General features: G+C 53.7%; 1 protein-coding gene across 2 annotated transcripts in view; it reads right to left on the reverse strand.

Annotated features, from left to right (window-relative positions):
• IQSEC1 (IQ motif and Sec7 domain ArfGEF 1) overlaps nucleotides 1-27,214 on the reverse strand; it is a 396,118-nt gene extending 368,904 nt beyond the window's left edge. The window contains exon 1 of one of the 2 annotated variants that reach the window (XM_033210757.1): nucleotides 26,669-27,214. In XM_033210757.1, the coding sequence (XP_033066648.1) occupies nucleotides 26,669-26,946 (278 nt within the window). In that variant the 5' untranslated portion in view covers nucleotides 26,947-27,214. The remainder of the gene's footprint in view (nucleotides 1-26,668) is intronic. The other variant, XM_033210762.1, reaches the window with a different exon arrangement.
• Nucleotides 27,215-27,415: the final 201 nt, after the last annotated feature.

Below are 27,415 nucleotides of genomic sequence, written 5' to 3' on the forward strand. Positions count from 1 at the left end.
TGGTCCCCAACCCAAAAACAGGCCTGGAGCTCTGCCCCAGATCCCAGCCAACCCGCTGTGTGTTCACAGGCAAGCTCCTTAACCTCTCTGTGCCCGGTTTTCCCTTTTGTAAAAAAGAAAAGATAAAACCTACCTCTGGTGCTGCCATAAGGATTAAAGGAAGCAGCGAGTGTAAACTGCTCACCACCCTGCCAGGCACGCAGTGAGGGCAGGGAGGGCAGCACTTAAGTCCAATCAAGACAACAAGGGAGTCAGGATGGCACAGAGGCACACCCCACAGCTCAGGGGCCTCAGGACAAACGTTTCTAAGTGGCTATTCTCAAGGGCATGATTTCACATGTAAGCTGCCCCTGAGAAGCTTCCCCAGTGCATGCATATGAGACAGACAGACATTCTCCAAAAGACATAACATTCTGGCTTGGCAGGACGTTCCCAAGGACACCCAGTTTCCTGGCCCACAATGAGCCCCACGCTGCGGGTCCCACATCTGGTGACCTCACTAGGCTCCCTCCCCCTAGCTGAGTCGAAAACATCAGCATCATCCCCCAACCAGACTAACCCTGGCTGGTGCTCCCTGCACTGCCCCAGCGCTTCCTGCCCCCACCTGGTGCAGTCCAGGAAGCCTCAGGGAGACTCAGGACATCTTCATTTGAGCTCACTTGAGACCGCCCGGTTTGGGTGGGGCTCCGCACCCTGCAGCTGGTCTGAGAAATGGGGTGGGGCACTAGAGTCTGTGAAATCCTCTGAACCCAGAGCCCCTTAAAGGGGTCCAAAATCTAGAAGCCCAGGAATTAAAAATGGCACAGCCACTTTGGAAGATAGTTTGGCAGCTTCTTACACAACTAAATACGCCCCTGCCACACGGCCCAGCAATCACGCTCCTTACTGTTTACTTAAGGGAGCTGAAAATGTATGTCCACACAAAAACCTACACATGGGTGTTTATAGCAGCTTCATTCATGACTGTCAAAACTTCGACACAACCAAGATGTCCCTCAGCAGGTGAATGGATAATCTGTGCTACATCCAGACAATGGAATATTATTCAGTGCTAACAAGAAATGCACTATCAACCATTAAAAGCCATGGAGGAAGCTTCAATGCATATGACTAAGTGAAAGAAGGTGACCTGGAGGGAGAAAGGGATGGACAGGCAGAGCACAGAGGATTTTCTGGGGGGGCAGTAACACTGCTCTGTGTGATGCCACAATGGCAGAACAAGCACATGGTGAACTATGAACTATGGGTAGTAATGATGTGTCAAAGTGGGTTCATCCATTGCAGCAGATGCGCCACACTAATGCAAGATAATAACGGAGGGAACAGGGACAGCGGGAGCATGGGAACTCGCTGTACTTACTGCTCAATTTTTCTGTAAACCTAAAGTGCTCTAAAAAATAAAGACTATTAAACAAACAGTGACAAAAACAACAACAAAAAAAAACTTTTTAAAAAATCTAGAACTCAGAGCCAGGTGTGATGGCTCACACTTGTAATCCTACCACTTTGGAAGGCCGAGATGGGAGGATCACTTGAGCCTAGGACCAGCCTGGGCAACATAGTGAGATCCCATCTCTGCAAAAATTGTTTTTAAAAATTAGCCGGACATGGTGGTATGTGCCTGTAGTCCCAGCCACTCAGGAGGCTGAGGTGGGAGGATCACCTGAGCCCAGGAAGTCGAGGCTGCAGTGAGCTATGATTGTGCCACTGCACTCCAGCCTGGGCAACAGAGTGAGATCCTGAAAATAAAGATTAATTAAATAAATAAGTAACAATAAAAATAAATTTAGAACCCAAAGAAGATAATGGAATGCAGCCAGTGAGGAGCACAACCAGTCGGGAAAAAGCAACATCTCACACTGCAAATCGCACCCACTTGCCCCGCTCCCCACTGCACAGGGGCTGGCACCGGCACCCTCCAGGAACCTAGGAAGCCCCAGGATTCCACAGCGTCACCAACTCCACTTGGGAGTCTGGCAGGTGTTGCCTCAAAATGGCCCCCAAGTCTGGGCTATGCCACCTCTACCCCCTTCCCTGGCCTAAGACCCACCATTTTTCCCCTGGGCCTCAGCACAGCCCCTACCTTCTTTCCCTATAGTCTATCTCACACCATGGCCAGAGAGGTCTCTCAACATGATAAACTGGACCCTGTCATCAAGCTCAAATCTTCCCAATGCTTCCCCATAGCAGCCAGAAAAAAATCCCAACTGCCCGCACGGCCCATGTGGGCCACACTGCTCCACCTCCACCACCCTCCGCCATGCAGGCCCTGCGACAGGACAGTTTCCACCGGAACAGGACCTGGACAAGAGGAGGTGCTCTGTAAATAGCAAATGCAACATTGATGGATGTTCTAACGAATGAACAAACCCACGATGCACTGCACAAACGTTATCATCTGTATTCTCTAAGTGCAGAGACCAAGGCACAGCCCAAGGTCACCAAGCCTGTGAGCAGCGTCAGGGTAATTGACTGTTGGCCTGCACTAAGCCCAGTACCACATTCTCCCCTGCTCCCCGTCAAAACAGTGGTGGTGAGATGGCACTGCCATCGCAGGCCACGTCCTCATTTCCAGAGGCCCAGCCTCCGAATCAGGGAAATACAGCTGACTCTCCAAGGCCTTCGAGGTGGGCTGATGAATGGAGTGTTTAAGCCATAACTGTTTTCACTAAGTGTTCATTAACTTGATGATTGCAGAAGACCCACTAGGCTGTTCTGCTGCCACTTAAAACCGGCAGCTCCACAACCATCTCCTCGGGTCCACGGGGTCTCCCACCCACCTCCTGTCTTCTGGCCCTCCTGTGGGAGTCTCCAATGCTTACCTCCACCTGCTTCCACCTCTGGTCATCCATAGATGCCACAAGGGGATGCAAGCCATGCAGCCAATGACACCCAAGAAAAGGTCAACGGGGCTTGCTTATTGTGGCGCTCAGCGGGAGACGTTTCTACCATATACAGTTATTAATGACTTTATTTATATACCAATATTTAGTTCTCCTTGCAATTAAGCAGATCTGCTTTCAAAATATGACTAATTAGAAGAGTCGTGCTGGCAGGGAGATTCTGCAAGGAATCACATCATTCTAGCAAAAGTTGTGCCTGCCAGAGGCAAAACCAGGTGCTGGATCTCAGGAAGCAGCCTTGGCTCACCATGCCTGGAGGACATGCCTTGTGGGGCTGGAGGAGGAGGGGAAGGAGGGAGGAGGGAGAGAAAAGAGAGTGGGGGAGACAGAAAAGAGTGGTGAAAGCGGGGAGGAGGAAGGGAAGACGGGGGAGGGAAGAAAAGTTGCAACCCTCAAGCCCAGAGGCTTAATTTGTATGATGCTAGTTAACGATGTTCTCTGGCCTGACATTTGCTGCTGCTTGGAAGCCAACCAGAAAGATACGGGCTGCCTAATTCCCAGGTTGACATTTCGAAGGGAGCCAGATAAGGGGTACCTATGCAGTGATGCAGAAACGCAGATCAATACACGACGGGCTGATGTGCAACACTCCCATTAATCCCTGAATGGCTTCTGTCCTCACGATACTCTCACTTATTTCTGTCCAGTAGGGGCATGATTTTCTCATCTTTCACTGAGTGACAATTTTTGGTCAAAACAGGTGCGTCTGGCAACGGCAGCCAAAGCCCACGTTCCCAAGAGGATCTGTGAAAGGCCTGGCATTCCAGGCTGCCTGAGAAGCAGCGCCCCTCACCAGTGCCTGAGTCTATGCTCAAGGCCTGACCTGGCACTGCCTCTTCTGAAGACTCCAGCTCTGTGCCAGGCACTATGCAGGGACTGAGGACACAGAGACCCCAGTGGCCCAGAAGCTGACTTTGGTGCTGGCCCCACGATCCTCCTGGCAGGGTGCACGGGGCTTGGAAGGAGAAAGTCACATTGCTCTGGGGCCTGGGAGACAGGCCCAGCCAAGGAGGCTGAAAGCTTTCAAGGTTTGAAGGAAGAGGAGGGTGGAAGGGGTCCTCTGAGATGAGCAAGGCACATGGTGCATGTAAGGAGTCCCCAGTACTGGGCGGTGCAGAGGCCACCCAGCCCCCAGAGCAGAGACTGGTGGAAAGGAAGGGTTGAGAGGTATGGGGACTGGGGACGGCCAAGGTTTTCCCTGACCGATGGCCTCAAGCTGCACCCATCACTCTCTCCCTGCCTCCCTGCCCTATTTGATCTCCCTGTCTGGCATCCACTCTACCCAATGGTCCAATCCACACTAAGCTGCCCTGCCCATCTCTTTGTGGCCAGGTCTACCACCAGCGTGGAGGCTGGACAGGGCCCAGGCCACAGCACAGAGCCAGCAGTCAGAACCCCCCCGTATGGGCTGCGTGTGTAAGGCAGTGAGGAACGAAGATTTCAAACCTATCTGCGGTCCGTGGGAGGCCTAGTCTCAAAGGCCCCCGGGGCTCGGCAGGACCCTGAGGGAAGGAAGCTGGGGTCCTCCCACAGAGGGGTCCTCCAGAGGTGGGCAGGGCTTGCTTTGTTTCCAAGGCAAGCTGGAAGTCTCAGGTTTCATGTAAAATCATTGGATTTGTAAATACTGGCAACTAATTCAAGTTGGTAAAATAGATGATCTGTCAGCTGGGTATGGCCCAAGGAACCCAGTTTGCCAACTCAGAGGGAAAGGAGAGCAAGGGACAGATTTTTCAGAGAAGAAGCCATGGCACTTGATTTGTATATAGAAGATCAGCCTGACTAGCTATAGCGGACACTGGGGAGGCCACCCAGGCGCCCTCCAGGACCCGTTCCCTGTCCCCGCCTGCCAGGAGTGCTGGCTGCTGAGGGCTCCCAGCTGAGTACCACTTGGGGACTGCCCTTGGCTAAGGTCACGCCTCCCTCCCCCAGGGGCCACACACAATGTCCAGTCGATGTGGAAGGAAAAAGGGCAGTGCCCTGGCCTTGATTAGGGACATCCCCTCAGAGCCTTCCCAGCTCCAGAGCTCTGGTGGCATTGGCTATAGGAGGCCTCTGCAGAGACCATGCCATGCCCCCCAATGTCCCCTCTACCCACCCAGCCCCTCGCATGAGTGTTGTGCCCGAGAGCTCCCAGTGAATCCCCTTTCACACAAATCCCATCTTAGAGCCTGTTCCCAGGGAACTCAACTCAAGACAGCGAGCAAAGCCCCAAATCTCCAGAATCATGTCCTCTGCCGTCTGCCCGATCTCCCATCTCCCCCATCCCCCACCTCTGTCATCACATGTGCTGCGAGGAGATGGTGATCATGCATCTGTCCCCTGAGCTCCAGGGGCAGAGCCAGGGATGCATGGTCCCCAAGAGCTTACAAAGTTGAAGCCTCACCCCAAAATTCCCAATAAATCTCCCCTTGACAACATACCCGTGAAATTCACCCATGTAATTCACACAGTTCAGTTCCTTCCATAATTTATGGCACTCAATGCTACAAGCCTTGTTAGGCATGACCCTGGGTGGCTGTGTCCCTAGCAGGTGAGTCAGAAGCCAGTGTAAAAATGCCGTGCTCTGGGATTTTATGGATTTGTAAAATATCTGCCCAGTTTTTTCTTAGGCAACTTTCATAAATCAGTACACTTGACATCTTGGGAAAATCGGCAGCTCCTATAAAAGCGTGAAGCCATTTTTGCACTCACTGCTGTAAACTCAGGCAACAGGAATAAGCACCTTTTCCTGTGGCTGTAAAGCCAGGCCTGGAGCAGGCCAGCTCCCTGGTGTGCTGGACACTCAAGAGTCACGAGCTACGGGACCTGAGCCACACTTCCTCAGGTGACCGGGGTCAGTCCTGAGAGGACAACACAAGCCATAACAACTGACCACATACTATGCACTGGGCTCTGTGCACTCAACACTTTCATGTCTTCATCCTCAGCAGGATGAAGACCTTTCCTCAAAAATAAATAAATAAATACATAATGAAAATTGTTTTCAAAAAAGGAGGTGAGGGAGCAAACCCGTCCCTCTTGGGGTAAGGGCCCGGCACACTGGTGGGGCCTGTGGCTATCCTGAAACCATTCCTGTCTTTATCCCCCATTCCACTGCCCCAGTTTCCTGGTCTGTAAAATGCAGATAGCAACACCTGCCTTGGGGGTTATGCGGGGATGGAGTTCATAGAGCTAGAAGGACCTGCCACATCACCCCAGCACCCAGCAACCCCATTTCCAGGTATGTTCCCCCAAAAGAACTGAAAGCAGAGTCTTGAAGAAGTATTGGCACACCCAATGCACATGGCTTCATTCACAATGGCCAAAAGGCGGAAACACCCAGCTGTGCAGCAACAGATGACCGGATAAACAAATGTGGTCTGTCCACACAATGGAAGGCTACTCGGCCTTAAAAAGGAAGGAAATTCTGATCCATGATGGAACATGGGTGAACTCTGAGGACATTGTGCTGAGTGAATAAGCCACTCACAAAAGGCCAAATAACGCAGGATTCTCCTTGTGTGGAGTCCCTAGAGCAGTACAGTTCATAGACACAGAAAGGGGCTGGGGGAGGGGAGTGGGAGTAAATGTTTAATGGGGGCAGAGTTTCGGTGTGGGAGGATGAAGAGTTCTGGAGCTGGGTGGTGAACAAGGTTGCACAACAATGTGAATGTTCCCAGCACTTTGGGAGGCCAAGGTGGACAGATCACTTGAGGCCAGGAATTTTTTTTTTTTTTTTTTTTTTTTTTTGAGACGGAGTCTCGCTCTGTTGCCCAGGCTGGAGTGCAGTGGTGCGACCTCGGCTCACTGCAAGCTCCGCCTCCCGGGTTCACGCCATTCTCCTGCCTCAGCCTCCCGAGTAGCTGGGACTACAGGTGCCTGCCACCGCGCCTGGCTAATTTTTTGTATTTTTAGTAGAGACGGGGTTTCACCATGGTCTCGATCTCCTGACCTTGTGATCCGCCCGTCTCGGCCTCCCAAAGTGCTGGGATTACAGGCGTGAGCCACCGCGCCCGGCCAAGGCCAGGAATTTAAGACCAGCCTGGTCAACACGGCAAAACCTTGTCTCTACTAAAAAATACAGAAATTGGCTGGGTGCAGTGGTTCATGCATGTAGTCCCAGCTACTCAGGAACTTGAGGCGTAAGAATCTCTTGAGCCTGGGAGGCAGAGGTTGCAGTGAGCCAAGATCGTGACACTGCAGTCCAGCCGAGGCGATGGATCGAGACCTTGTCTAAAACAAAACAAAACAAAACAAAAAACCAACGTGAATGTACTTAATGCCACTAAACTACACACATAAAAATGGCAAAAAGGTGAATTTTATGTTTTGTGTATTTATCACTATTTTTAAAAATAAACAACCCTCCTTTGGGGGAAAAAAGTACCAGACATTTTTTTTGTTTTGTTTTGTTTTTTTTAAGACAGAGTCTTGCTCTGTCGCCCAGGCTGAAGTGCAATGGTGCAATCTCCGCTCACTGCAACCTCTGCCTCCTGGGTTCAAGCGATTCTCTTGCCTCATCCTCCCAAGTAGCTGGGATTGCAGGCAAGTGCCACCACGCCCGACTAATTTTTTTGTATTTTTAGTAGAGATGGGATTTCACCATGTTGGCCAGGCTGGTCTTGAACTCCTGACCTTGTGATCGGCCCACCTTGGCCTCCCAAAGTGCTGGGATTACAGGCGTTAGCCACCGTGCCCAGCCCCACTTTTTTTTTTAAGTAGGTACTCACCCAGTGCCCTGTCCCTTCCAGCCTCCCCCTTGCCCTAAGGCTGGCGTGGAGCCTGGAGCGCAGGGCTGGGCACACACTTGCTGGTGACCTCGGCCAAGCTCTCAGCCCCTCTGAGCCGCAGTTCCCTGAGCTGAAGTCGTGGAAAAGAAAGTCTCCTGGCCCAGTCAGTCTCTGGATTTGCATCCTTGTCCCTACGCCTGTCTGCCTGGGAGTCCAACGTGCACAAGCCAGCACCACACAGGCTTTGCACAGAATCATCAAGATCAAAAGATTTGCTGGAGTGGATATAAATAGCCCTAAAGCTCCTGGCCTAGGTTTTGAGCCGGGTGGCGCCGGCCAGGCCATTGACCCTAGCCAGCCTGGCTGGAAAGTCCTCTTCCCTGGAGTGGCTGCTCTGCCAAGTGCAGCCTCCTGTGTTCTCCCAGCCTCCAGTTCAGGCTTTGTGTCTCCCTCCTGCCACACTGTCTGTCACAACTTCTCTCCAAACTCAAACTGGTTTTCCAGTCCAGGCAGATTCACCAGGCCCTGCCCTGCCCATGGAAAGCATCTGGCTGCCGTGATACCCACGGGAGGCCAAGGACTCTAAGGAGACCAGGGGCAGTGCGGCACACATGGTAAAAACATGCCCCCCTGCCTGCTCTCCTGGGTCTCAGTCTTGTGTTCGCCTGGGTTCCTATACTAATTCTCATCTGTCTCAAAGTCAACCTGCATGGGATATCATCTTCAAAATGTAGCATTTTCTGACAGGTGCCCGGCACCCCCACCTCCCCTCACCAAACCTCCTTCCCTCCCTCCCTCCAGCTCCCTCTCACCACGTGGCACCCCTGGGGAACTGGCTTAGCATCTCCAGGCTCTAGCATCACTCTGCAGGAAGGCTGGCACTGAGGGTGGGCCTTGCAGGCTTGCGAAGCAAATGAATGGGTGAATGAATCAATCACTAATTCAACAAGCAGGAGGAGGAAGGAGGAGAGGGCAGGAGGGTCTTCTGACAAACACATACAGTCTCTGCCTCTCTCGGGGGACTGTCACCCAGTCTACTTCCCTCTCACTCTGTCTCTCTGGTTCTCTCTCCCCTCTTCTCTCTCTCTCTCTTTCTGTTTGTCTATCCCTACCTCTGTCCCTCTCTCTGTGTGTCTCTCTCTCTATCACTGTGTCTCTCCTTCTCTGTTTGTGTCTCTCTGTGTCTCCGTCTGTCTCTCTGTATCTCTGTCTGTCTCTGTGTCTCTCTTTCTCTCTCAGCAGCATGGCTGAGCACAGAAGGATAAAAAGGTGGGAGCTGCAGCCCTGATACCCCTTCTTCCCCTGGAAAGCAGAGGAGCACCATTTCCAGCCCCTGAGAAGTGATCCGGGTCCAGAACGTCTGGCCATATGTCCCCCCAACCTGTCCAAGTGAATCAAGTCTTGCCTCCTCCTCAGCCCATGCAGGGCAGCCTCACTGGCCCATAGGCTCTTCCCCTGCAAGATCCCTGCCGGTCCCACCGCAGCTAGATGCTGCCCTAACTGTGACAAGATAACCAGCATCCCCTAGGATCAGGGCCCAGCCCTCAGCAGAGCCTCTGCCTGTGCACCGGCGCTGCGTGAAGCACCCAGCCCTCATCTGCTAAGTGGCTTAATTCACCATCCCAACACTTGGGCTCCAGGGGGGCCCACCTCTACCCCCACTCCCTCAAACTCTGAGGCCTCAGGCTCCCAGAGATGAAGCACAGCCGAAAAATCACTCTGGAGATAACATTAGGGTCAAGATCAACAAAGAGAGACCAAAAACAAATACACGCAGACTGAAACCCATGGTTTCTTCTCTCATGCAGGAGTCTGGCAGTGGGCAGTCCAGGCTGGGTGGGACAGTTCCTCCAGGTTACCAGGTTACAGGCTTCTGCAGACTCACAGCCCCCTCATCCCTCTGGTGCAGCCACTGTCCTCACAATCTAAAGTGGCTGCCTAAGCCCCAGCCATCACATCCTCATTCCAGCCAACAGGATACAGAGCAAGGGTCAAAGGACACAACACTCCTCAGCCACATGTAACCACTAGAGAGGCTGAGAAGGGCAGTCTTTATTCTGCTCTATGGGCAATTAAAAAAAAAAAAAAGACACTTTGTTGCAAAAAAAAAAAAAAAAGGAAACCAGGTAAGTGGAAGCAGCAATCTCAGCCACACATCCCATGCCTATCTAGCACAGGACTCCCTCTCACCTCTGAGACTCCTGCTGTTACTTTCCCTACACCTGAAATGATCATGACAGAGGTCCACTATGGAGCGAGTACTCCCACACCCCTAGCACTGGCTAGGCGTTGTCTGAAGGAGGCACTGTTCTTGCACCCATTTTCAGGATGAGGAAACACTCCCCCATAGCTCAGACTGGAGCCAGTATCCAAACCCAGACTGCACGCACCCACCACCTTCACAATTTTGTCTTAATCTAACTGCACTTGGCATGTTGTGGCAGGAGAGATGACAGTGTTCAATCTCAATGCCATAGCCCTTGGACTCCAAGTGGCATCAAGCAGCCTGAGACACAGCTTTCCCTGGAGTCTTGAAAGTATGGAAAATGCCTAAGGAGCACAGGTCTAACTAGTCCAAACGCCAGCCTCTTACCGGTCAAGTTCAGCCTGCAGTGCGGCCGGGCAGCGGGAAGCCCACAGGCCCCTGAGGCCCTGACCCTGGGCAGGGACTTTCTCATTAAACCAGGAGGCTCAGGGAAGCCCACACAGCGTACACAGAGCAGCAGCCAGCAGCTCCCATCATGGGAGGAAGCAGGTTTTTTTTTTCAATAAAATCAAGCAAAGGAGAACTATTCAGGGAGAAATACGGAAAACTGCTGAAGCTGTCACCTTAAGAAGAAACCAAAAGCCAACCCTCTCCAAGGCAGACACAGGGAGACCCCACATGCTGAATCCCCAGGGTCTCTGAAGGAGAGCACAAAAGTCGAGGCCAGGACAATTACGGGCTCACTGTCCTTCCTAACAACCCTCACTGCCTCCTCCAGCCCAGGTGGTCCTTCAGCAAGCTCTTATCTCAGCCACCCAAACAGGGGGTGCTCTAGGGGTGTATCTGCTCCCCCACCAGGCTGTGAAGTGGACGGCAGGAATGCCCTGGGCCCCGGATGCACCCCTGACCCCTGGCTGCACCCCTGACCCCTGCACACGTCTGCACACAAGAGGCTCCATAACCACTTACTCTATTGGACCTTGCTGTGGTCTGAATGTCTGTGTCCTCCCCACTAAGTTCATGTGTTGAGATCCTCATCTCCAAGGTGATGGTGTTGGGAGGCGGGGCCTCTGGGAGGTGATGAGGTCATGAGGGCAGAGCCCTCCTGATTGGGATAAGTGCTTTATAAAAGAGGCCCAGAAAGGTCCTTGCCTGTCCAACCACGTGAGGACAGCGAGAAGGCACCATCTATAAACTGGAAAGTAGGGCCCTTGAAAGACACTGAACCTGCTGGCACCTTGACCTTGGACTCCCCGGCCTCCAGAACCGTGAGAAATAAGTGTCTATTGTTTGTAAGCCACACAGTTTATGGCATTTGTTATGGCAGCCTGAATGGCTGGGGACAGACCTGGTACCAGTTCAGTGGAGATAAAAGAAACTACATTTTACAATAAAAACAATCCACACAAAGAAGAAAGGCTGACATTCTGATGAAATAAAAGCCGCATTTTCCATCCCTCTGGTTGCCTTCAGTCAAAGAGGACTGGATTTTTGGCATCTGATGAATGAAAATCTGGAAAAACAGAGATTAAACAGGTCCCCCCGAGCCCTGTACCCTTCTGGGGCCAGAGTCAGCAAATTTCTCAAACAAGAGGGCTGTGCCCCCTTCAACCAGCTCTCCTCCAGATCCACCTCCATCCTCTCTCAGCCTGGAGCTTTCACTTTGTGGGAACGGAAAAGAAGGGGCTCGGTAAGTCCTGTCCATGAGGGACAAGCATCACACCACTACTAGCAGGACCACCCTTTGCAGAAGCCACAGAAACACAGAGGCCAGACCCTGTCACTACCAATGCACAGCCCTGAGCAGAGCCCAAGAGCTCAGCCAGAGGAGGGCATCAGGGCCACCAGACACAGAGCAGGATGCCAGTAGCACTGGTTTGGGAGTCCCACAGACCAGGCCCATGTCTGGCCCTTGCCACTTACCAGCTGTACAACCCCAGGCAAGGGCTTCACCTCTTTGAGCCTCAGTTTTCTCATCTTCAGAATGGGGTTGCACAGATAAAAAAGAACCAGCTAGCACACAGTAGGCGCTTAATACATACTTACTTCAGCCCATCTCATAGAACAGACCCTTATGCTAGGAAAGCTGCTGTCTCCAGGAGACAGCAGTGAAAACTCAGCTGTGGTCCAGGCCACTGACACTAGACTTTCTGATGAGGATCCCCTATCAGAAGCATTGAGCAAGATCCCCACCATGAACCTGTGTCTTTATAAGTCATGTGCAGATGAGACTGCACTGATGTCACAAATATCCATAAAAGGGCCCACCAAAAAGATGTTTAAGGAGGAAATTAAATAATAAGTGCAAATATACATTTTTTTTTTTTTTTTGAGACAGAGTCTCGCTCTATCACCCAGGCTGCAGTACAGCGGTGTGATCTCAGCTCACTGCAAGCTCCGCCTCACGGGTTCACGCCATTCTCCTGCCTCAGCCTCCCAAGTAGCTGGGACTACAGGGGCCCGTTACCATGCCCGGCTAATTTTTTTGTATTTTTTAGTAGAGACGGGGTTTCACCGTGTTAGCCAGGATGGTCTTGATCTCCTAACCTCATGATCTGCCCGCCTTGGCCTCCCAAAGTGCTGGGATTACAGGTGTGAGCTGCCGCGCCCAGCCTGCAGACACAATCTTAATTGTACATGTTTTCCCTGCACCTCAAAAAATCCAGTCCTTTGCCCCAGGGGTGTGTGCATTCCAATCTGGAGACCCTTGTCCATGTAACAATCATCAATTCGTTCAAAATATGTCATTTTAAATTTGGGCAGTTTGGTAGGAGGGCTTCCAAAGATGAGCAAGGGGTGTGGCTGCCACCTGCCCCAGAGAGGGAAGATGCAAGCCCCCAGGCCCCCAGTGGTAACAAGACAGCAAGCCTGCAGAGCGACCAGGGCTACAGGAATAAATATAATCAACATAAAGAGAAGACATTTATTCTAACACGTGTCAGCACCATGAAAGGTTCTGAGATCAGAGTCAGTCCTCAGAGGACATGCGGGGTTTCAAAAGGCAAGAACAGAGATGTGGGCTGGGTATTCCAGGCAGCGGGAACAGCACGAGGTGTGAAAACTGCAGGCATCCGGAGCGAGCTGCAGTGCAGGGAGTTGGGGTTAGGCAACTAGCAGGCATTTGGCCACCGGCTTAGGGCACCCTTGTCAGCAAAAGAGGAATTCAGGCCAACACTCCTGCCCTCAGGGCAGGACGACAGCCAGGCAGGAGCAAGGTTGCTTGGGTGTCCTTAGTGCCCAGGGAGAAGGTGGGACTGAGAAGGCAGCGCTCTCAGTGACTGCAGCCATCCAAATTGCACTGCAGCAATGATTTTCTCCAGACCCCCTTTCCCTCTTTGGATGTTTTGGCTGCTTCTCCATATGGCAGGAGTTAAAAATACAGCTTGGAGTGAGGGGGACGCAGAAAAGAACGGGCAAGCATTCCCTGAGTGACTGGGCTGGGAAGCTCAGCCTATTCCCGTCCCCCACCCAGGGCACAGGTCAGGTCCCTGCCCAGGAAGCATCCTCAGTGCCCAAGCCAGGTGGTCGGGGGCGGGGTGCTGGCCTCCTGATGAGCTGCACTGGAGGATGAGAATGCTGCAGACACAGCCACCCCTAAAAGTGATCCTCCGCAGACAGGCCAGCTCAGCAGGGGCAGGACAGCAGCCACATTCCAGGCAGAGAGAGGGGAGCAAGGCCCACCTGTGGGCAGGCCACTCTAAAACTTCTGCAGCCTTGGCAGGGAGAAGTGACAGAGCCCAGTCTGAGCAAACCAAATGTGGGAGATTAAGGACCTCTGCAAATTGTCCCTCCTTCTCCCAGGGAGGGTAGAGGCCAATTCCTCTGCCTTTGAATTTCGACTGGCCTTGTGATCCGCATGACCAATAAGATGTGGCAGAAGTACATCTGGGACTCCAGAGGTCCAATCACAAGAAGCCTCACATCTCCCACACAGGCATTTTAGAACACTGGCTCTGGGGGCCCCTAGGCCACCAGGCTGGAGAAGCCACATGTGGATACTCTGGTGGCAGTCCCAGCTGAGCCCACCTCCCAGACACCTCCACAAGGTGCCAGATATGTGAGTGAAGTTGTTTTAGACCCCCCCAGATCAGCCCATTATGCAGCTGAATACCACTGAGTATTCCATTAAAAACATAGGGAACAGAAGAACCACCCAGTCAAGCACTGCCCAACCTCTGATCTGCAAAATGAGATATAATAAAATGGTGGTTGTTTTAAAACTAAATGTTTAATTAATCTGTTACGGGCCAACAAATAACCTTTACAGTGACTGAATGATGGATTAATTGACTTGCTGATTCATTCATTCAATACATATTCATTAAAACCTACCCTGAGGCAGGACCCCTTAAAGAAATAGCAGAGACAAATAATTCACTCTCCTTGTCCTCAGGAAGCTTCTGGGCTGGTTCCTTGGTGCCTACCCAGTTTGTGATGGGTCTGCACCTGTGTTTGCCAGCTTTCTTCTCTGGCGCCTGCCACTTTCTGGCTTCACTGTCAACACTCCCTGTCTAGATCCTGCCCCTGTCTTTATTCTCTCTGGGTGAGGATAAATTCATGTGGGATGTTCTGCCTCTAGAACAAGTTTTATCGTGCTCTAAAAGGTCCCCTATATACTAAAATAAACAAGGGGATTAAAATATTACACGAGAAAAATAGTTACAAAAGAAGGTAATAATGGAGGAATACAGGAAGAAAAAAGATATAAGATGCAGAAAATAAATGACAAAATTGTATAGGTAAATCTCACCTTATCAATAATTATATTAAATGTAGATTAAACACTCAAATCAAAAGACAAAGACTGGTAGAATGGATAACAAAAAACATAATACAACTACATTCTGTCTACAAGAGATTCACTTTAGATTCAAAAACACAAATAGGTTGAAAATGAAAGGATGGAAAAAGATATACAAATGGTAACCAAAATGAGTTAAAGTAGCTGTAACTAAAATCAGACAAAATAAACTTTAAGATATACATTGTTACTAGGGACCGAGAAGGACATTTCATAATGATAAAAGGGACAATTCATTAAGAAGACACAATAATAGGCTGGGCATGGTGGCTCATGCCTGTAATCCCAGCACTTTGGAAGGCTGAGGTGGGCGGATCACAAGATCAGGAGATCAAGACCATCCTGGATAACACAAGGAAACTCCATCTCTACTAAAAATACAAAAAATTAGCCAGACGTGGTGGTGGGCACCTGTAGTCCCAGCTACTCGGGAGGCTGAGGCAGGAGAATGGCGTGAACCCAAGAGGCGGAGCTTGCAGTGAGCCGAGATGGCGACACTGTACTCCAGCCTGGGCGACAGAGCGAGACTCCATCTCAAAAAAAAAAAAAAAAAAAAAAAAAAAAGAAGACACAACAATAATAACCATATGTGCACTCAACAACAGAACCCCAAAATACATGAAGTGTTTAAACTGACAGAAATAAAGGAAAAAAGAGACAAGTAAAGAATAATAATCGGAGGCTGGGTGCAGTAGCTCATGCCTGTAATTCTAGAACTTTGGGAGGCCAAGGTGGAAGGATAACTTTAAGTCAGGAGTTCAAGACCAGCCTGGGCAACAAAGCAAGACCCCATCTCTACAGAAACATTAAATATCAGCTGGGCATGGTGGTGCACACCTGTAGTCCCAGCTACTCATGAGGCTGATGGGGAAGATTGCTTGAGCCCAGGAGTTTGAGGTTACAGTGAGCTCTGATTGCACCACTGCACTCCAACCTGGATGACAGAGCAAGACCCTTTCTCAAAAAAAACTATAATTAAGTCAAAATAAGAATTAACAAACAAGAATAATAATTGGAGACATCAATACCTCACTTTCAATAATAAACAGAGCAGGTAGGCAGACCAACAAGGAAATATAAGATACAAACAAGACTACAAACCAACTAGGCCTATCAAACATGCACAAAACAGTCCACCCAACAGCAGAAAACATCCTTCTCAAATGTACATGGAACACTCTCCAGGACAGACTGCATCTCAGACCCTAAAATGGGTCTCAACAAATTTAAAAGGACTGAAATCACACAAAGTATGTTCTCTGAACAAAACGGACTGAAACTAAGAGTTCGCTAAAAATGTCTAGATGACAGCTCTGATAGGGATATGCTTGGCTGATCCTTGCTCACACCACAACCTTCCCAACCACCCTTGCTTTGTTTTGCCTCAGTTCCCCCATATACACAACGGAGATAATAATGCTCCCCACTTCACAGAATTGTGGCAAGCGCTTACAATAAATAGCCAGTCATCAAGGTTACTATTATAGCTCATCAACAATGGAGGGGTGGCAGAAACCCCTGACATTCCGTCCCTAGGTGAGGGGCATTCATTCGTACAATGTTACACTTTCAAGACACCTTTGTTCCCATTATTTGATGTGGTCCATCACAGCCCTGCAGGATCATCTGGTGAAAGGGAAAGCCGGTGTTCGTGAAGCCCCAGTACTGGGGCATCTGTTGAGTCCTTAGCCCAGAGACACTCACAGTAGGTGCCAGGGAGGGCAAGCAGGCCAACCTATGGGTGAGGGTCAAAGGGGATGGTCAGAGCCACCCCGCACACCCCTTTTAGGGGGTGGATTTTTACACATCTCCAAGTTTGGGAACTGCTGAACTGGGTGAAAGTAAAGCCTCACAGAAACTAAAGGCAGAAATGTGAGCATGTCGTGGGCTGTGGGAGGGGGATGGAACTTTCCAGGCTCCTCCTTTTTGGTGGGGAGGCCTCAATTCAATTTAATAAAATTAAGACTCCACAACTTTAAAACAGTGAAGAGGCTCCAGCGTTAAAGGGATTGAGATAACACATCGTACAAATGGTTGGATTCAAAATCAGCAGCATTAACTATGCAGAGAAGTGGATAGATAAGAGACATGTGCTGAAACCCAAGTCACCTGATTCCAAATTCCATGACTTTCTAAAATAACTTTCCTTCTCAACAGAGAAAGAAGGAACAATAGTGATACAAGTGGCTCTGTGCACATTTACATACATCAAGGATGTAATCCTTGCCACTCCTCCAGCAGGGAGGTTTTATAACCCCATTTTACAGGTGAGGAAGCTGAAGCACAGAGAGGCTCAGCCTTGGGCCAGAGAAGACAGGGGGTGTGTGGTGGAGGGAGCTGGGATTCAGGCTGCTGGCCTGGCCCCAGAGTCTGTATCTTGGCTCCTGGCCACCGTGCTGCCCAAATCCTCCACAGGGAGCCTCACCCAAGCCGTCTAGAAGCCCCGGCCAGCCCAAAGAAAGTGACCGTCCCTGCTTGGGCTGCTCCTCCCTCAAGGTGAAAGAAGGGGGTGGCCCAGGTGTGGGGAGCCAGAAGCACAGTCCAGGGGTGTCACCGGCCCCCTCGCTCCCTGTTTCAAGAACTCCCCGTTTCAAGTACTCCCCATTCCAAGAACAGCTGCAGGCAGCCAAGATGGGCATGGCCCCTCCCATCTGGAGCCACTCCTCTCTGGTTCCACTCCTCTCTCTCCTTCGCATCTGGACTGGTGATTGTTGGGGGGAAAGACAGGGTGGGGCTGTGTGCCTTCATCCCCAGCCCACGTGTTCCTGCCCACCCCAGCAGCCTCTGCTCAGGCTCCCAGGACCCAGCTCTGCAGCGTCTCCTGAAGCCTCCCTCACCCTGGTACCCATGCCTGCCCCAGGGGCCAGAGATCCTGCCCAGACCTAAGTCCCATCACTTCCTCCTCTGCTCAACACCCTCCAGGGACTTCTGTCTCCCTCAGATCAAAGCCAAAGTCCCCAGTGGGCCCACATGGCCCTGCTGGCTCTGCCTCACCCCTTGCCCCTGCCCTGTTTGCCTCCACGCTCCTCTCCCACGCTGTCCCCTTCACTCTGCCCTATGCACACTGGTCCGCTCCCTGCACCTCAACCATGCCTCCAGGCATACTCCCCACTCAGGGCAACCCTAAGAGGGAGATCCAGTTGTCACTGTCCCCATAGGAGAGATGAAAAAACTGAGGCTCAGAGAGGTGCATTTCACATGCCGACAGGGAGAAAGTACAGGCAGACCTCAAAGCCGGGACCCTCCCTCGAGTCCTGTCTCTGGGTTTTCCCAGGCTACCCCACCAGGTCCCGTTCAGCCTTGGGCTGTTCATGGGCTCTGCAGCCCATCCGTGAATCTCATCCACACACATGCCTGTCCCTGGAAGGGTCCCCAGAACTACCAGACACATGCAAGGACCCTCCTGCCCTGCCGGTCCCAGGACACCCTCTGAGCAGGCCCTGTCTTCTGCCCTTAGCAAGTCGTGCTCCTGCGGTTCCCATGGAGTGGGCGGGCCCAGGCCCCTTGGTTCTCCACAGGTGTGATGCTCTTCACGCAAGTGGCATGCAGAGCAAAGGACATCTAAACCATCACAGGCGCTTCCAGCAAAAGCTGAGACAAAGCCAAAAGAAGAGGCCCCCATCCCAACCCTCCCCTGCGACCACATGTCCCAAGTGTGTCCTGCATGAATGAAGATGTGAACAGCAGCTTTCTGGGAGCTCAGCAAGTGTTCATCTAAGGGGAGTGGGGAAGTCAGACCAACTCAAGAGAGGAACACTCAGCACTGGCTACCGAGTGCTGCACGGCTTAGAGGACTCTCCCCAAGCACACTGGCACCCACTGCCCACAGCAGCCACTGTCAGCTGCTTTGCAGAGAAGGAACTTGGGCTGTCTCCAGGTGGGTGACAAAGCTACGTTCATTTTGGCTTCTGAAGCCAAAAATCTGGGGAAGGGACCATGCCACATTTGGAAATGGCCCCCAATGTTTCCAAAACATCTACACCATGCAGTGAACAGTTCTGAAGCAGTCCGGCGTGGTGGTGAACTGCACCGGCCCTGGAGGCAGATAGACCGGGGTGTGAATCCCACCGCTGCCACTGGGTGACTGTGGGCAAACCACTTAACTTCTTTGAGCCTCAGGTTTCATATATGCAAAATGGGATGAGGACAGTTCACACTTGTCACAGGGTTAGAGCATCAACAGAGACACAGAGAAGAATGTGCCCAGCACGCAGCACCTAGAACAGGCTCAGTTATTGCTGTGGCCTCATTACAATCAACACATTCTAAGTTCAGGTGCAGAACAACAAGCTCTGATCCATTCCTTTGTGGATCTTGCCTCATCTAAGAGGGAAAGCCGAACACTTCAAAATCAGGGTTCAAGCTAGGCCCAGCTTGGAGGGCAAGGGCCAGTCTTGTCCACCCGCCCCCAAAAACTGATATCTAGGTTCTAAGAAAGGCAAGTGCCCTAGGCTGGTCTCACCTGGTCCAGTTGCACCGACCTGTTACAAACAACGACAGCACCACCCAGCCCCTCACACACCCCAGGCACAGACACACATGCTGCTTCCCCTGCCTTGACACCATCCTCCTCCTCTCTCCTGCTCTTCAAGTCTCAGCTCAAAGGTACCTCCTCCAGGAAGCCTCTGTTGACACCCGTGGGTGGTCACTCGCTTCCTGCTCTGGGGCTGCACACCACTTGGCCCCCTTTCTCCCTGGCCTGATCTCTCTGTAATCTTCCATGTACAGGTCTCCATCTCCCATTTGCATGATGTTTCCAAGTAGAGGCAGTTGGGGAGCTGCCCTAACCGAGGACAAGCAGCCCAGGAACGGGTGTGAGTAGAAGAGGTGGCGGTCGGGTGCAGGCAGTGCAGGGCCTGGCTCCTGGGCCACAGCAGGTGCCCCACCAATGTGAGCTCCCCATCCACAAGGTTCCAGACACCTCCAAGGACGGAGGGGCATGGAACATAGTAAATACTCCAAAACCTTCATTGCAGAACCCAGGGGGACAGTGTTCTGCCCCATACGGCTCTTGCAACTTTTCTGTATGTTTGAACATTTTTGTAATAAAACACTGAGGGAAAACAATCCTCAAAAGCATTCTTTTTTTTTTTTTTTTTTTTTTTTTTTTGAGACGGAGTCTCGCTCTGTTACCCAGGCTGGAGTGCAGTGGCGTGATCTCAGCTCACTGCAAGCTCCACCTCCCAGGTTCACGCCATTCTCCTGCCTCAGCCTCCCGAGTAGCTGGGACTACAGGCACCCGCCACCTCGCCCGGCTAACTTTTTCTATTTTTAGTAGAGATGGGGTTTCACCGTGTTAGCCAGGATGGTCTCAATCTCCTGATCTCGTGATCTGCCCACCTTGGCCTCCCAAAGTGCTGGGATTACAGGCGTGAGCCACCGTGCCCGGCCCCCTCAAAAGCATTACTGATGCCCTGGCTATTCTTCCCCCTGGAGCCACCACCTAATGCCGGGTCACAGGCAACTCCCGTATCTGCTCTCTCTGCACAGAAGAGGCCTTCTCCATTTTCATGGGGAGAGACAGCAACTCGGAGAGGCTGGGGCTGTTACTTGGAAAGTCCAAGCAGCAGGGAAGTGGCTGAGGCAGGGCTAGGATCCTACCAGCCTGCTGCAGGGACAGGGCTAACTGCTCAGGAGCCACCTATGGGGGCCTGCGGGGTCCCCAGAGCAAGGCCAGGGCCGATGGACTGGAGAGAGGCGTTGGCAACCTCAAGGCAGCAGCTGTTTCCCGATGAAAACAGAAGCACCCAATGTTTGCCATAACTGGCCCGGTGCATCCTGTTGGAATATCCGCCCCTCGGAGGGCAGCATTCAAACTCCCAAGGCCTTGCTGCCTCAGAGCTTCCGTTTGAGTCACTTGGTTGCAGCTTGGCCCGGGTCTGCCCTAGGCAGGGGCAGAACACTGGAGGCCCCTGAACTGGGACTGCCTCCTGGCCCCACCACAGCCTCTGCTCCATTCCAATTAGGTCAATGCCTTCTCCCCTATTCCAGTTCTTGCAGAATGCCTGGCTGGCCTGTGTTGTTTTTTTCTGCTGCTCTGTGGCAATTATACGGCTGACACCCTGACACGCTCAGAATGGTGCACTTCCCAAGTTAGGCAAAGCATTGCTCCTTCTTTAAAAAAAAAAAAAAAAGAAAACACACAGAAAATAAGACACAAAAGACCGGATCAGCTGTCAAAACAATGTCATAGACAAAACAGCTGAGAAATAGCCACCCAGCTGGCAAAAAATGTTGATGTCCCCAAATGCCTGACTCCGGGCCCCTCCAACGTGACCCACCCCTCTCACTCCTCCTAGCACAGCAAAGCCTCCTGATCTCTGCCAGGTGCAGCGAGCCTGAATCCAGAAAGGGGAGGCGAAAACCAAACGTCAGAAACAAGTAGGTCCCGACTTTATTTCACACACAGTGCCACTCGCTGTCTTCCTCAGCTCGAGCTGGATAAAGAAACATCTCATGGTTTATTTTCCAGGTTGTAAAATAATAATTTGCCCAGTTTGTCAGACGGCTGGGAGAGCTTTGGAGACACACTCCCTCGTCTTTCTGTGGACTCTACCATCTGCTGGAAAATGAGAATTGCTCTCCCCACTCCCTGGGAGTTGAACACATTTTGTCCCATCAGGACAAGTCTCCCAGAGCACGCTGCAGCTCATTCCTGACGTGGGGACATCCTTCCCAGCACTGGACACAGGCTTTATCTTGGCAGGGAGAACAAGAACATTACTGAACCAAAATATGACACAGTATCTCCCTCCGCCCTGCCACCCTTTCTGCCAACTCAGAGATCAGAAAAGAGCCCTCTCGGCCTCACTCACTCTCTCCACAGCCCCCTCCTCTTTGCTAAGAGGGGACAGGAAATCCAACCTAAGTGACCTCAGACCCCCAGCCCCTGGCCCAGCATTGCCTCCCGGCTACTCTGAAGAACAACACGCTTATCAGAGGCTCCCGGCAGGACCCTCCTGAGGGTGGCCTCTTGTGTCATCAGCCTGCTGCCCATTAGGACAATCCAGTCTCTGCTTGCTGCCCCCTTATCAGTGGCCACCCGAGCTTGCCTCTGAACTGACGTGCCGCCGTATGGTTAATGTCACCACGAACCCGGGAAGAATACTGGTTTGGTAAATCAACAGAGCCTGAATGCCACTGAAAACCTCCCCCAGAGTGAGTCACCAACTCAGAGCGTCAGAAAAACGTCCTCTCCCAGTGATATGACAGCACTTAAGGGCTGGAGGGGACCAGAAAGTGAGGCAGGCCACTCCACTGGGCTTCCCCACCCCCACCCCCAGCCTCCTTAGGCGATGTTTCCTTCTGCCAAGGAACTCTGAAAGATCAAAGGCTGGAAGGGATCATCTCATTAAATCCTTGCCCCCTCTGCACTGCCACCCCACATGACACCAGGAGCCCTGCCTTGGTGACAAGATTGCACACGGCAGGGCGGAAACCTCCCATCTGGGCTTTCTCCAGCTCGAGAAGCCAGGAGTCACCGGGATCCTGGGAGACGGTCTGGCCATCTGACAGCATGAAGGGCAGGTGGTGGGTGGATAAGAGCTGGGGGGAGGCTGGGGGAGGCTGGGGGAGGCTGGGAGAGGCTGGGTGAGGTGGCTCATGCCTGTAATCCCAGCACTTTGGGAGGCCAGGGCGGGTGGATCACCTGAGGTCAGGAGTTTGAGAGCAGCCTGACCAACATGGTGAAACCCCATCTCTACCAAAAATACAAAAATTAGCTGGGCGTGGTGGCGCCTATAATCCCAGCTACTCAGGAGGCTGAGGCAGGAGAATTGCTTGAACCCGGGAGGCAGAGGTTTCAGTGAGCCGAGATCACACCATTGCACTCCAGCTCTGAATGATAGAGCAAGACTCCGTCTCGGCAGGGGGCGTAGGGGGTGGGGGGCTGGACGGGGAGGCCGAGCCAGAACATCTGAGCCCAAATCCTGGCTCCACCCCCTAGCCAGATGGGAGAGCTTGGGCAAGGCCATGATTTCTGAGCCTCAGATTCCACATCTGTAAAATGGGAGCAGCAGCTGCACCTGCCTCACAGGAGTGATGAGACAAAGAGATGACCTGACCAAGGCACAGACTGCAAGCAGGGCAGGCACACAGGAAGCCCCCGGTGGATAGAGCCATCAGCCCCACCCCTGCTCCCTGGGATTTGGGTCTGGGTGGTTGTCAATCCACCTGTGCCTGCTGAAGTTCAACTGACTTTCTAAAGGAAAATGCAATGGCCTTAATCGATCCCTCTGGCTTCATCCACTCAACAAATCTTTACTGAGTGCCTATTATGCGTCTGAACCTCTAGTGAGCAGACAGCAATTCCAGAAACAGATCACTAGCATGTAGCCAACCAGACATTGGATATGAATTCTGATGTCAGGGAAAAAGCATAGCCAAATAGTCAAAGTAACCACAGGCATCCCATCACTGTATTTTTTCCTGTTTTCATCCTGTTTTTCCCAGAGCTGAGAAACTCACGATGGTATTTTTCAGGGAGCGTCAAGGCATGAAAGAGCACTCTGAGAAAGAGCTTAAAGGTTCTGGATTAGCCGGGCGTGGTGGCTCAAGCCTGTAATCCCAGCACTTTGGAAGGCCAAGACGGGCGGATCACGAGGTCAGGAGATCGAGACCATCCTGGCTAACACGGTGAAACCCCGTCTCTACTAAAAATACAAAAAACTAGCCGGGCGAGGTGGCAGGCGCCTGTAGTCCCAGCTACTTGGGAGGCTGAGGCAGGAGAATGGCGTGAACCCGGGAGGTGGAGCTTGCAGTGAGCTGAGATCTGGCCACTGCACTCCAGCCCAGGCGACAGAGCGAGACTCCGTCTCAAAAAAAAAAAAAAAAAAAAAAAAAAGGTTTCTGGACTTGGACGCTTCTGGCACACAAAGTCAACCTGCCCACAGACTGCATGGGTGAGGCAGTGCCAGGCTAACTGTTGTCCCAGGACTAGGCTGCTCAGTGATCTCTCAATTGCATCTATCCATCCCCCCGCGAGTCACTGCACCTTCTGTCTGTGTGGCGGGCTGGGGGCTCCTGACTCAGGCCAGAGAATCTAGAGGCTGAGTAGGAGGTCAGCCAGGCCTGGCTTAGCCTGGCATGCTTGCCAGACCCTCCCTCACAGGGCCTCTGTGTGCAGGCAGGGGAAAAGGGGAGCTCAGTCCCCAGCAGGAAGTCAATCCTGATGCTGTGGCCTTGCATGGCCCTGTCGCCTTGGGAAAGCCATGCTCAACCCCCACCTAGCCTCTGGGCAGCCCTCTTCACGGTAACCCATTCCCCTCTCCATGCCTCCTGCACCCGGCTCCAAAGTTCTCACCCCCTGCCTGTACTCAGCTGGCCCAAAAGAAATGACAAACAGGTGGACAATGGAAGAATCTGACCTGCTTTTAAGCACTTACAGTATACCAGTTTCCTCCATGCCCATCTTTGCTTAATCCTTAAAAAAGTATGGGAGGCAGCTATGATCATTCCTGCTTTGCCTGCATTTCAGAAAACCCGAGGCTAGGAGGGGTACTGTGACTTGTCCCATGGTCACCAGGTGGTAAGCGCAGGGCTGGGCCTGGGACCCTAGTTTGTCCACTCATGTTGGTCTCTCCACACAGAGTTGCTTATTCTCTTCCTCTCCTCTCCATTCTTCCTCTTACATTTCCAAGCACATTGATAATGAGTCTGCATACAGCAGGTGCTTGATAAAAGTCTTCAAGGGGATTGGTTATCCCATGTTCCTTAGGCATAAATCACCTTGCTCTACAGATGGGCAGTAGGACACGTCCAACTCATGGTTTGCAGAGCAGTCCCGGGGGGGCCCAGAACCCTACGCATGTGAGCAGGCCGCATGATGCCCCCGTTCCTGTGAGTCTCCTGTGAGAGGAGGAGACCCCAGCACTCTCCTTCCCAAAAGACTAGGGAGTGAATCAGATGTACAAAAATGGGCCCAGCTGCTCCATCTTGAAGAGAACCCACCCACAGCTCCTGCTCACACCAGGACTCCCCACAGCCTTGCTGCTCACCCTGGGGCCCGGGCCCAGCAGCACTGGGTGTCCTAGGAGCTGGCTAGAGATGCAGACTCCGGCCTGCCCCAGACCCACCGGCTCAGCATCTGCATTGTAGCAAGATTCCCAGGCTCCTGGTGTACACGTTCAAGTTTGAAAGCCATGCTCGACCTAGACCGTGGGTTGAGGACTGTACTGACACCCTGCTTTCCCTAAAGGCAATGCTCTCTCTCATAGGCCATGGCTGTGTATCCACCAAGGGAAAGCCAGGTGGACACAGAGCCAGGGGCTTCTGAAACGAAATCCCAGCCTTCCCATCCTGGCTTCCCCCGGCCAGGGGCTGCCTGGATGCAACCCAGATGCCCCACGGCAGGACAGATGTGCTGCCTCTCAGCATCCTCCTGTCCCCTGTGTGGTCACCAGGGGTGGCGCTGAGGGGAAAAAGGAAGCCATTCCCCAGGGTGGTGGTGTGAGGCATGTGCCAACCAACGCGTCACTGTTTCCCGTGAAAGCAGGGACTCGGGACCTGCCCTGGTGCCACCTCCCCAAGCTGCTGAGGACTTTCCTCGGGCAACCCCAGCTTCTCTTTTCTCCTGGTGTGGGGGAAAGGGCCCGGGCCCCTCTGAGACCAGCTCCAGGAGACCCACAGCTGCTGTGGCAGGACTGAAGAGTGAAGTGAGTCTCAGAGACTCCGGAGGGCCAGGAGTGGGGCCCAGACAGGCAGTGGGCGGGGTCTCTGCTTCCTCCCAGTGACACCAGTTAGGAGCTATACACACGCCCTGCTCCTCCCTCCTCATTCACAGAGAGCAAGAGCCTGCCACACACAGAGCCATGCGCTCACTCACAGCCCGACCTCATCCTCACAATGCTCCTCCAAAGACCCCCCCCAGCCCCACTGGCACGGCCCAGAGCCAGCACACCCTCCAGGCAGGGCAGCAAGCAGGGCCTGTCCCATGGCCACAGTCACTGCAGCCCCCCTGGGGTGGGAAACTCGGGTCTCCATGACAGTATTGGGACTCCTGGGAATCAGGAACCACCCCCCATTCTGGAGCCACGGCTAACTCCTCCCCCATTTCCACCCTGGAAGGGCCGCCCAGTAGGAAGACTGTCCTGAAGCCCTGACCACGGCCACTCCCCCAACCACACAGTGATTTCTAGTCTTCCCCAGGCCAACTCATAGTGTGCCCCGGGTGATCTCAAAGACAGAGAAGCAGAGGGGCAGGCAGAGGGCACAAAGCAGCAGAAACCCCGCCCCAGCGGCACCGAAGCCTACCAGCCCCCTTGTCCTGCCCCAGATGGGCGCCCACAGGTCCACAGGGTGAGAATGCTCTGGGTTTCGACACCCACACCCATGGGAGGCAAACGGGAACCCGGCCGGCGGGCTGCGAGCCGGCAGGGACGCTGGGGTCCAGGCCTGCTGGACAGCCCCGCCCTGTACCTCTCCCCATCCCTCACTTAATCCTGGGTCCGAAATGGCCCCGGGTAATCCCTGGGCGAGGCGGTCGGGAATTAACCCCAGCCTTGAAGTAAGAAACGGAGGCGTCCAGAGAGGAGGGCTCTGCGCGTCCCGGACTGGACACAGAGCAGAGTCCATTCCAGGGACACCGCGACCCGCAAGCGACCCAAGCTCGCTCCAGGGCGGGATTCGCGCGGCCCGCGACCCCTCCCTACCGATCTCGGGATCTCCGGGTCGGGAGTTCTGGCCCTGCTACTGCGAGACCTAGATCCGCTCCCCGGACAGACCTCCGCCTGGTGCACCCGAGTTCCGGGGGTCGCCGACTCTGAGTCCGCGCTGCAGCGCAGAGCCAGGCCGACGGGAGCGCTGGGCAGCTCCCTGGAGCCCCTTTCCAGGGAGCGCAGTCCCCATCCGAGATCGAGCTCCAGGTCTGGGAGGCGACCCCGCCAGAGAATCCCAGGGAGCCCCCAGGGGTCTGGCGACCGGCGTGGGCGCTCCCGGGCCGGCCACACGCCCTCCCGCACCCGCCCGCCTGCCAGCCAAGCCCCGAGGGAAGCCGCGGGCCCCAAGAAGTTCCCACGCCCCCGGCACGCCCGCCGCCCCGGGCCCCGCTTACTTGTCTCGGCGACCGCCGAGCTCTGGGATGGCGCCGAGCGGCTGCGGGCTGGGGCCGGGACCCGGGCCCGGGTCGGGGCGGCGGGCGCACGCGGCCAGGTGTCGCCGGTGTCGCTCCAGCAGGCCGGCGTTCTCCCGGCTCAGCCGCGCCACTTGGCGCTCCAGCTCCTCGATGCGCCGCCGCCGGCGCGCCAGCAGCTCCTGCTGGGCGGCGACGATCCGGGTCAGCTCCTGCAGGTATTCGGCCGCCTGGCCGGGGGGCTCGGCGGCGCTGGCCATGGCCCCCCGCCCGGAGGCCGGCCGCGCCTCAGGCGAGCGGGCGGCGGGGCGGCGGCGGCGCGGCCATGGCTGCGCGGCGGGGACGGCGGCTCGGCGCGGCGCGGGGCTGCCGCGGCCCCGCCTCGGCTCCCGCCTCCGCCGGCGCCGCCCCCGGGCCCCCGGGCCTCCTGCTCCCCGCGCCGCCGCGCTCCGCCGCCCGCTGCCCCGCGGACAAGCCGGGGCGGCAGGGCGCGGAGCTGCGGCCGCAGCGGGCAAGCGAGGAGTTTTGCAAAGTGCCGGCCGCGGCGCGGGAAGAGGCGGGGAGGGCGCCGCCTGCTGGGACCGCCCCTGGGTCCCGCGCCCCCGCGCCCGGCGTCGGGGACCGCTCCATCCTTCCGCGGCCGCCTCGGGCGCCTTAAATCAGAAGCGATTCCGTGAAATACATCTCGAATCCAACAGAGGACGATTTTAGAGAAAGTGTAAATAAAAA

Source organism: Trachypithecus francoisi, unplaced genomic scaffold (assembly GCF_009764315.1).
Source record: "Trachypithecus francoisi isolate TF-2019V2 unplaced genomic scaffold, Tfra_2.0 Lachesis_group0, whole genome shotgun sequence".
Taxonomy (NCBI): Eukaryota; Metazoa; Chordata; class Mammalia; order Primates; family Cercopithecidae; genus Trachypithecus; species Trachypithecus francoisi.